Below are 11,326 nucleotides of genomic sequence, written 5' to 3' on the forward strand. Positions count from 1 at the left end.
AGACAGGTACTTGGTCCATTCGTACAGTACTGATGAACAGGAGCCAGGGGAAATAACATTAACACAGCGGTGCTTTGAACCGTTGGCAAAGACACGGGTGATTCGCATACCCAACCTTCCCCCCAACCAGTCTGCCCACACTAGATTCACCAGGGCTTTATGTAACCTGTCTGTCTGTGCGTCAGTGTTCCTCAACCTCTACCCGTCTGTTCATTCTTCCCTTGTTTCCAGTCTACCCACTCGGCTCTTATCTCACTGAGGTGTGTCAGTGTACCAGACATGGGCATTGCGGTTATAAAAATCGAATGCGGCCAAAGTCCCCACAAACACCCTGCATGTTGGGCGAAGTCTCCAGAAAGTCCCCTATGCACCCCACCTCTCTCTAGTCTGCTAGCTCATTCATTCGAAATCATTCGTAAACAGTAGTGTAAAGTACTTCAGCAAAAATACTTTAAAGTACTACTACTTCAGTAGTTATTTGCAGTAACTGTACTTGACCTTTTATATTTTTGACAACTTTTACTTTTACTTCAATACATTCCTAAAGAAAACAATGTTATTTTTACTCCATACAGTTTCACTGACACCTAAAAATACTCGTTACATTTTGAATGTTTAGCTATGTTAGAACACATTAGCCAAGTTATATTATGCATGAGTATAGGTCCCTGTGTGCAACCGTTTTTTAAAACTAAGTTTGTTGTTACAGTTGCTATGCTAAGTGGTTTTGACCCATCTTTTAAGTTTGGGTTTCTTTTATCATTGTCATTAGAAAATTGAAAACTATATTGTGCTATAAAAGCATAAACAAAGTGAAGGTAGTCAGAATTGAATGTCAACTCATCAATCTTACTCTGACGACCCTCTGGGGGACGAGATAGTCCCCTACACTCTTAGAAAAAGGGTTTCAAAAAGACTGCAGAGGTTCGTCATATTTTGAATCACTTCTCTGATTGAGCTGGCGCAGACATAATGTTCACGGCCGCCTCATATAACATATAGGCCTGACCAAGAAAACGTCCACAAACGGCTGCTGTACAAAACGTTCTAAAATGAGAGGAGTACAGCAGTTTGACTCAGTGCGCTGCCTCGCACACACACATACACACCCATACTTTCCAGGAATGTACCCTTTCCAAGAAGCGGAAATCAGTTGGAAAGTGAATGAATAAACATCTGCAGAAGAAACGCATTGTGAAGCCATCCCAAGTTACCCGTTGTTGAAATATAAATCTTGCATGAAGCAACGGGAAATGTAAAAAAAAAAATGCTATGGTGATTTCATTTTGTACTGTACATACTATACATATAACTGTATAAGCAACAGCTGAAGGCCCAAAATTCTAATTCTGTAGATTTGTAGTGAGTCCCACAAAGACGCCAATTCAACACTCATGAGGTGCCTTTGAAGGCAGTGGAGAAACAGTACTTGATTTAACTCAGGTCTATATCTCCATGCATGGTAGGCTCCTGGCTCCTACACTTGTTTTTCTCTCTTGAAGAGACAGTTACATAAAGCTGGGCCGTGCTCTCCTCTCTGATTGGTTACAAGGGTGCCGCCAGACGGGTCAAGATTGATTGCTTCCCGCATCAGGCTCTCTCCATCCCGCCCCCTTGTTCTCTGATAGTATGTATATGTTTAACTGTTCTAGGAAATAGGAAGAGCAGACTGTAGAGCTGAAATGCTGAGACTGACTCTGGATCAGCACAGCAAGACACAGCATTGACCTTAATTCAGTCATAAACGCATACGCTGGCCAGAAGGCTGCTTATTTAGCAGGTATGACTGACCTTTGACCTTAGCTGTGACGTACAGTATCGAACCACTGCCACAGTTGTTCATGCATGTGTTTGTTTTTTAATCAAGACAAGAAAAATAACTTGATTATTTGACATGATTTATTTTACATAATCACTTTCTTCATAAAAATAAGACATTCGAAATGTACATTTTGTTCATTCAAGTAAAATACAAACCAAACTAGCGTTCTGGCTTGATTAGAAGATACTCAGTTGACTGGGTCAACTGTAACTAGGGATGCGCACACATCTGGACCAATAGTGTTCATACTATTTTAAAGCAGGACAAACTGTCACTACAGTGGTACCAGTAACAAACTTCTACAGTGCAGTCATCCATCTTAGAAAAGGTATCTCCACATTTTCTTATACATGCTACATCAAGCTATTCACACAGGCAAGGAATTCCATCCAACACAATTATAAACTGAGAGGTCACATAGGCCTATGTGTTGGTTCTATTTTGGGGTTTGTTGTTTCAAGGAGTTTAATTGTATTAGAAACTTTCAGTTTTAGATATTGATTCACCAAGTTTCCAACAGTTCTACACTTTGCCCCAGTTCTCTCATCATCACCGCGATTCTAATTCTAGTAAGGCTATATGAGCACAAACCATACATTCTTGCACGCGTTTTGGACATTTTGTTCAAGCTAATGGAAAGAAAACAATGTTGCCTATACATTTTTCTCACTGACCAATCCACACAAGTAGGTCCATATACAATACATGATTTTTATACCAGGAAAACAATGACTAATTGGCTAATATTCGTGAACAATCTGTTGTCTGCATGCATAGGCAATTATCAAGGACATTAGAAGGACATTAGAATGTTTGATGTTTGAAATGTTGGCCACTTGGCAATAGGCACTCATTATCTTTAATACACGTTTGCCATACTATGTGATGCAGTCGAGTAGTTATGTTGCTACAACTTCAATCTTCATAACAGGTTATAACCGGACATAGCTGCTCTGACTAACAAAGGGTGGTGCCAACAAGGCTAACCAGACGCTGGCTGTCTCCATGCTTTACAACACTGATAACGGCTAAGTAACACCCCCCTTTGTGTGTTCTCCATACTCTTACAAGGATTTGAAATGATGCGACCTCCACTGAAACAATCCTCAAATGAAGTGGCTATTCTCCACAGTGAATACCATCATGACTACGCACCTAAACCTTCAAAGCTCTGTAATTGTCAATCCCATGTTCCACTGGAATGACAAGATCTCCCACTTGCGCCTTCGTTTTTTTCTCCTTCTCTGACCATCTATCTTTGCCAGGATCCATTTTTCACACCTTCCCTCCTTCACTTTCAGGCTCCCCTCCTTCACTGTCAACCCCAAATCCAGGTGTTCTAAGTGGGGTAGGAGGCTCCCGCTATGGGCCTTGGTGTGGGATGGAACACACTGATCAGACTGTATAGCAATTTGGGGAGCAGGGTAGTTTGAGATCTACAATCACTTGCATTTTGGAAGATGGCCTTTCTAAGGCACTGGTTCAATCCCCTGTCCCTGAACCCCCTTCCTAGGAACACAACTTTAGTGGGGACAGGAAGTGAGTGGGTTTCCCACTTCCTGAAACAGGACACCACCAGGGGCTTTAAAGCTGTGCAATCAGAGGTTTCTTCCCTTCTAGACTTTCTCCAGCATTGGTTCACAACGTCTTTCCCCCACTACCACGTCAACATTAGGTCCCATTGAGATTTGGCCCTTTTTCTCTCTCCTTAGGGCTTAAGGTAATTGAAAGGTCAAAGTTCACTTGGCTACTCTGTATATGGCCAGGTCCAGAGGTTCCTTACTGGGAACACACCAGTCATCTGCCTCCAGGTTAACTTTGTAGTGTTTCAGAGCTGTCTTGTTGAACACAGGAAGCCTCTCCACTGAATCTGTGGACAATGCCTGAGGGAGAGAGTGGGGGATGGAAGATTTAGCAATTAGAGTTAGCAATTAGCATGTCTAGGGATGTGACAACCTACTACCTCTTTTTACACCTCAGATACTAATAACCTACTAATAATAAGTAGTTGCCTCTTACCTTCATGTGAATGACAGCGTCAGTGCCATGACCCTCCATCGAGTATAACTGCAGGTCTCCCTGGAAGTAACGCGCGTAGAGGCGCGAAATGGGAAGCCCATAGCCAAAACCAGCCTGGAGGGACACACAATAGGGGAAATGTTATGGCTAACAAAAATACATTGACATAGTTGGAACTATTAGCACAATTAAAAATAGGATCTTTGGCCTCAAGGTACAGAAATGCTGCTAAAGAAAACAAGGTTATCTAGTCGTAAGTATGGCGCCTGTGCGGTTTAGGTTCTGTGAGGTTATATAAGTAAATGTGTGTGTATCACTCACCAGTGGGGCCCGGTGATTGTCACCGAAGTCGGGTCTGGGAGCTGTGGAGTACATGTAGCTGAAGAGTGTCTCAATCTTTCTTAAGGGGACACCACCACCCCTATCCATCACCTAAAAGAGAGAGAGAGCGAGAAAGAGAGAGAGACAGAGATTACACCTCAGCTCAAACCCATTTATTGTCATTATCTCAAATGTTGTATTTTTCAATCTGGGTCTATTTAAGTAGAGCTAACACCAACTAACACTACATATTGGGCAAGAATACATGAAAAAAAAATCCTATTATATAAACCTGGGATTAGAACATTGGGCCAGAGAGAAGAAAATGCTGAGGTCATTAGGAATAATAATCAAGGCATCTAGTGCAGAGGTGAGCAGATGGACCGGGTGGTGGAGGTGGATTATGAGAGGATTTAGCTCAATTCATTGAGACAGCCATAGTTTCACATTCACCACTGCTTAGATTCTAATTGGGGGAAAGGTTAACAATATCAACCAATAGCAGCTCTAGTTAATCCCTTACTAAATATAGCTTTATATACTTTGTCCAATCCTGTTAATGAGAGCATGGCTCAGTGGCTCTGCATTAATCATTGACAAGAATGATGCCTTGGATAACTCAATTAAGGCTGTAATAGGGGGTGAACAAGGCTGAGAGCACAATGGAGAGAGAGGTAAGCTACGGCACAACATTACAGCCAGCATCATCTTTCTCTTAGAAACCGTTGGGTTGTTTCAACTAAGAATTTGAGGTGGTTATGCAGCGAGGGAGTTTCAATGAATAACAGGATTGGGTTTAAGGTTAGAGGTCACATACTGTAGGCCTATGTGTTGGTTCTATTTTGGGTTTGTTGTTTCAAGGAGTTTAACTGTATTAGAAATGTTCAGTTTTAGATATTGGTTCACCAAGTTCCCAAAAGTTATACACTTTGCCCCAGTTCTCTCATCATCGCGATTCTAATTCCTACAAGGCTATATGAGCACTGTGATTGGAAGTCTGCCCTGTCACTCACCTTGATTGACAGGTCCTCTCCGCCAAGGGCCACCATGACTCTGATGGGTGGGAGGTTGTGGCTGACTTCATGGGTCTCAATTGTAGCTCTCATGGCATTCTGGGGGACATCAGAAGAGAACGTCCAGGTGTTTGTCAACACATAACATCTGACCAAACATCATCATACTTTGCTATTACTGTACTAAAGTCTTGCAGCCAATGTCCTCCCTATCATACATTTTGAGTTTTAAGATATCATTATATGGGCTCACCTTGAAGAGCTCAAACAGCATGTGGTAGAGATGGGAGGGGATATAAGTGATCTGGATTGGATCTCTGACATTGTTGGCTGAAAAGGAAATGATAAGACACTATGAAGTGTGCATAATTGAATTTGTTTATTTCCCTATAGCTACTAACGTAATGCATGTGATGGCATTTAGCTTTTAAGATAATGTGTTAGTTTATTTTCTTCAAATTGACATTAATTGTGAGGGTGTGTGAGCGCCTGCTGTGCTTACAGTTCATCACCCTTAGCTCCAGCTCAGGGGCCCCGAGGTAGTACTGCTCACAGAGCATCTTGGCACTCTCAAACGCATCTGGAGAGAAAGAGACGAGAAGGAATGATAGAAAGAAATGTAATTAGCTGTTTCCGGCTCTCACTCCGCAAACAAAAATGGACATGATCGCCAAATGTAGGTAGAGACACTCTTTGTGAGTTACCGGCTTCAAGTAAACAGAATAAGCACTTCCAACTGGGTCTTTCTATCCCCCTACCACCTCATTTTCACCTCAGACCAATGTAATGAGTAAGCCCCAAAGACTGGTTCTCTGACCTCGAATCACTTCAGTGACATCACACAGGGAGTCAATGCACCCGATGGTGTTAGGGTGGGCTGGGTTGGTGTTCCCGTCGAAAACAAGCGCTGCAGAGAAAAAGGGGACAAGGGGAGGAGGCAAGGAAAAGGGGGAAGAGTTAGAATGTTACGTGTGATGGACCAATTCCAAAATGTTTTGGTGAATGATTGAAAAAGGCAAGACTGGGCAGGAGAGAACGGGCAAGGCTCAGTTCTGTTTGAATGACCTTGGACAAATAGTGTTGAGCAGTTTAACCTGTTTTTCATTGGCTTCATAAGAGCTGACAACACAAATTACTATCCTACTATAGTCGGAACATTCTAGAGGCAAAACAAGTAAAGTGAGGTCTTTATTTTCATAACAACCCTATTTCCTGTCCCATAGTCAGGCCTCCGGGCTGAGACTGTCAAAAAAAGTCTACCTCAGCATGTGCAAGTACCTCTGCCATTCTTTCCATGCCAACCCTTGTATAGCTGGTTGCCAGCACAATTAGAGCACTACTTGGATGTGTGTCAAGACTAACAGTGTAAGCATTAATCTTAGCTTCAAACGGCTTGCTCAATGCCAGGACCAAATTGTTGCATTGCATTATGCTTGAGTTGCAAGTTCAGTTAAGGGGAACTGGATTGGTCAAGGCCAAACTGATTTAGACTAATCGCTGTCAACCATCAGCAACAGCTATTTTCTAAGATTTGCTCCTCTGGAATTGGTGAGAGGTTGGCAAGTCCCAAAAACACATCCCCTAAACTATGTTTGAAATTAAACAGTTGCTTTAACTTGACAAGCTTATTTTGAATTGATCAATGAGGAATGCATGTGACCTCAGAGGCGGGACTTACTGTGCTGGTTGATGAGCATGCGGATGGAGATACGGCTCATGTAGAATCGGTCCAGGAAGTACTGGATGTTCTGGCTAGTCACCGGGTCCTGGCCAAAGGTGTCTTTGTACTCAATGACGCCCTGCGCCATAGTGGGCACCACATCATTGTGCCTGTTCCTAATGGTCTCCAGGGACTCAACAAATCTGGAGAGAGGGAGAGAAAGGGGGCTGTCAATCTTAGACTTTAACAATCCCCCCCCAACATGCAATAACTAGCTAGTTTTTCAGAGTTAGGATGAATAATATATGCCATTTAGAAGACGCTTTTATCAAAAGCGACTCACCAGTCATACATTTCACGTACAGGTGGCCACAGTGGGAATCAAACCCGCAACCCTTGGCATTGCAAACACCACGCTCTGCCGATTGAGCCACACAGGACCACAATACGGAGGAGTTAGCAGAAGCAGGTGAAAACTTACGATTGCAAGACACTGTGGTCGTCTGGGCTCTTGTCAAGGAAGTCCAGGATCTCCATAAGGCTTTGGATGTACCTAGAAGAGAGAGAAGGCAGAGATCATTTGGTGACCTTACTATTGCCACGTTACAATCAAACAGACTTTTTGTCAACATTTGTTTAAACACCTAAAAACATTGATTCTCAATAGTAAAGCAAAAGGCTATTGGGTCTCAGGCTCTGTCAATAGAGACTGTCAGTAGATAGGGAAGGTACTTTGGCACTGGTCCTTTTCCAGTTGGCTTTTGGATCAGCTAGGTGCCATTCCTGCATCCCTGTCCCTGCATCGCTCTGATACCAGGACACCCCTCATCCGTCTCGCATTGCTAGGCACATTTTGTGTGTGTGTGTGTGTGTGTCTCAATATGTCCATGTGTTTCTAATGCACAGCAGTAGTAAATCTACTCCACTGAGACTCATATGCTGCTTAAGGATAGCACAGTGAGCCTCTTCCGTCCAACTAAATCAAGTCAACGTGAGCCTTCATTTCTGCACAGGCTTTTCCTTCCAGCCTGCTTCTCATCATAACATTCAGTCATAGCAATAAAATAAACCAAAGAATACCTTAGAGTGTAAAATCATGTTATAACATAGAAGTGCAATACAATTACATGATCAAATTGAGTTAAGGCATTCTAATGCACATACTAAAACCTTAGATTTCTGCAGTTAATTTTTTTCGTAAAAGTTATTGTGTGTCTTTCAAAGTGCATTAGGCTTTCATTGGCTATTACACAAGTGCAATGGTACAGTTTGCACTTGAAGTTCCCCTTTCGCACTCGAGCGCGCGTAGCAGTGGTGGACGTAGCTACTGTACTTCCCCCCTCGTTTCAACTGTTCCTGCCAAGACAGCCGTTAGTCGAAAACAACGAGGGGAGGGGAGGGAACTGGGACAAAGTTCACAGCGCGAGTGAGTGGCGCACAGCTGGGACACTAGAGCTATGCTGGCCTGTCCCTGTGCATTGGCCAAATGGCCATAACAACAATGTTGCTTAATCAAACCCCAAGTATGTACGCTATGCTGCAAACAATAAACACGTTTGTGCTGACACTATAGGACAATATACTATAGTATATTATAGGGCGACATTTTAGGCTACTGTCCCGTTAAAAGTTTACGTTTTCACACACAAAGCGAGTTATGTAAAACATTTCCGGATAAGTTCCTGATTGCTCTTGCTGGCTCTTACCAGCGTTGCACCAGCTGCACGGATGGTGTGGTCAACAACCGGTCCGGTAAGAGGTTGAGCTCTTTCATGATGTTGGACAACCGGACGGGGAGTTCTTGTCTGAGGAAGGCAAAGGATGTCTTCTCGCAGGCATTTGTAGAACCTGGAGATGGTGGGTGTCAACGTTAGATAAGCTAGAGCAAAAGTGTTTGAGGAAATATCGAAACAATTGTGTAATAATAATAGCTATTATTTTTCATCCTCATCATCATCTGTGCATGCCAAACTATGGCCTATTCAGACAGGCTTCTGCCTATTCCTTCAGTATCTCGTATCGTTACTGAAAACAATGGTAACGTTGTACCCTACATTTAAACATTATAATTGGCTAGCTGGAACAACCCGGTTTCCTTATGTAAACATGTTCAGTACATGTGACTGCTGTTTGTGGTCAAACTTGAACCAGCCTACATCCGTATGTAGTATTGTTTGGACATGAGACAACGCAGTGTAAACAACTATAATTTGATATCTAATTACCATATTCAGCGTTGTAGTTTAGATTGAGATTACACCACTATGTCGTTTATGGTTTAATCACCATTTGATTTACATTTGCTACCATCTATTATTCTGCAAGCTAGCAAAACATACAATAACATCCCTCTCTATCAGTGTGCACGACACTGAAAATAATATTGTAACATTGTGTCGCTCGAATTCTTTGCAGAGCAACATTATGACATTGTTATTCAAAATTATGCTGTTGGGTTTGTATTCCACTCACCGAAATCCAAGAATTGCTTCATAGACAAAGGTGATGGTGAGAATTTGGAGAAATGGTCTATATGCTTTGGCACGTTTGCCAAAGCAGCGTTCTTCATCAGGAATCTGACAAACTTCATTATGCAAGGCAAATAAAAACTCCTCTGATAGTAAAGAAAAATAGAAATGTCCGTTCAGAATACAAGACGTATAGCTGCTGTCAGTTTAGGTCTGTCTCGAGTGTTTACGTACCAATGTTGATTTTCTGAAGATTGCGATAGTCGGAATTGTCTTGAAGTAGACTTCTCCAGCCAATAGCATTGCTTTATGCGCAGGACTGGCCAATGAGAGTGGGCGGTGGGTGCGCAGCGCTTGGAAACCCACCCCACAAGATATGGTCAACAACCCAACAGGGGCATGATGAGGGAGTTGACAGATTGTTTATGCCACCTCTAATTTACATAACCTCAATTAACCTACTGGTAGCCTACGTCTGTCGCCTGTCTGGAAATAATCTCTGTTATGCTGTTGACAACCTCAACAAGGTGACGTTCATGGATGGTAGCCTACTGCTGTCCAGAAAACAAGGGCTCAATTTGAATGTTACTGTGAATGCAGGGCATAGGTTATCGCATTATAATTGATAGCTTATTTAAATATTTCCACAGTCCTGTGTTCATTTTACTTGGAAGAATGTTCACCATGGCATCAACCCCAAAAACGGGTTATTAACCTGTTTGTTTTGGATTTGGATCCCCATTAACAGACAACTTGTGGGTTCAATACTGTACAAAAAGACTTTACATGTTTACAGTAATGGTATCAATACCTGGTCAAGGAGCACTGAACTTCACACACCCTCCATTCCAGTCAGAGAGGGGTAAAGAAAAAACAAGTCAAGACCATCACAACAAGCTCACATATCTGGTGGACTAGGCTCTGCAAAAAAAATCCTAAGGAATTTGAGTCATTTGCAACAAAAAAAAAAGAATGAAGTACATAACTAGAAAGTTATTGATTTCTTCCTGCTCGTTACCGTCTAGAAAATAGAACATATATTCCCTTAGACAATACCAGGCAAATACAATCTAAAACATGAGTGTAAAATCAAGTGGTGCCATTTGTATGCTATAGTAGTAAACACGCCACCATAATCCTTTTATGGTGTTCATTCACAACAAGCTGAGAGTTTATGGAGTGGGCACGCCACCGTGTTTCCATAACAAGGTTAAGAACACAACATAGAAAAGACAGAGCATGTGTTTCCATCAACAAGGTGAGGCGCGGGACAGAGCATAGATAGAGAGAATAGATAGGGAGAGAGAGAACAGGCTTGGGTTTATGGTCAATGACAACAGCAGCAGTGAGGGACGGGAGTCTATTGGTTAGAGTTGGCTGCTTATACCAGAGGCAGAGGGCTCGAATTGAGGACGACTGGCTACTATTCTGAACTTTGTGTGGTGAGCTTTCTGGCACCCAGAGCTGATGAGGCATCAGCCAAGTGGTGATAAACAGACTGGAAGAGGAGTGGCTATAAGACTCAGGCTGGTTTCCAGACTTGCCCTCTACAAGATCATCAGCAGACTCCATCATCTAGCATCCTCTGTCCAGCTCCCTTCGCACAAACCATGAACTGACCCTCTTTATCTGCAGAGGATGCAGCTTTCAAAGGCTTGGCCTCTATTGGTTGACCCGTCATGACATATTACTTGTTTGTTATTTTGCTCTTGTAGCGCTTTGAGATTCTATGAAAAGCGCTTTAGAAATTGAATAAATTATTGTTCATTATCACCAGCTAAATTCCACTATAGCGTGTGTGTGTGTGCGCACTCGTGTGTTTGAGAAAAAGAGATACAGAGAGAGAGAGAGAGAAAGACAGTGAGTCTGGGGATTCTACCCTTTTTTTCGGACAGGGTGTGGGCATGATCGTCCAATGAGATGGTGAGGATTCATCCTAATACAGCATGTAGACAAGAGGGCACAGTTAATCCAGTTGACCAGCACCTGTCTTTTGATGTAGCTACATAGCTATGTTTACTCG

At 42.6% G+C, this 11,326-nt stretch overlaps 1 protein-coding gene across 1 annotated transcript; it reads right to left on the bottom strand.

Moving 5' to 3' along the window:
* Nucleotides 1–1,881: 1,881 nt before the first annotated feature.
* Nucleotides 1,882–9,612, bottom strand: LOC139421088 (pyruvate dehydrogenase (acetyl-transferring) kinase isozyme 2, mitochondrial-like). The gene is made up of 11 exons (XM_071171615.1): nucleotides 9,308–9,612; nucleotides 8,542–8,683; nucleotides 7,317–7,388; nucleotides 6,854–7,038; nucleotides 5,993–6,082; nucleotides 5,678–5,755; nucleotides 5,429–5,505; nucleotides 5,176–5,274; nucleotides 4,163–4,273; nucleotides 3,842–3,955; nucleotides 1,882–3,705 (listed from the first exon to the last, which is right to left on the bottom strand). The coding sequence occupies exons 1-11, from the start codon at nucleotides 9,423–9,425 to the stop codon at nucleotides 3,562–3,564; spliced, it is 1,230 nt and encodes a 409-aa protein (XP_071027716.1). The 5' UTR covers nucleotides 9,426–9,612; the 3' UTR covers nucleotides 1,882–3,561.
* Nucleotides 9,613–11,326: the final 1,714 nt, after the last annotated feature.

The sequence above is a fragment of the Oncorhynchus clarkii genome, chromosome 12, assembly GCF_045791955.1.
Source record: "Oncorhynchus clarkii lewisi isolate Uvic-CL-2024 chromosome 12, UVic_Ocla_1.0, whole genome shotgun sequence".
Lineage (NCBI taxonomy): Eukaryota > Metazoa > Chordata > Actinopteri > Salmoniformes > Salmonidae > Oncorhynchus > Oncorhynchus clarkii.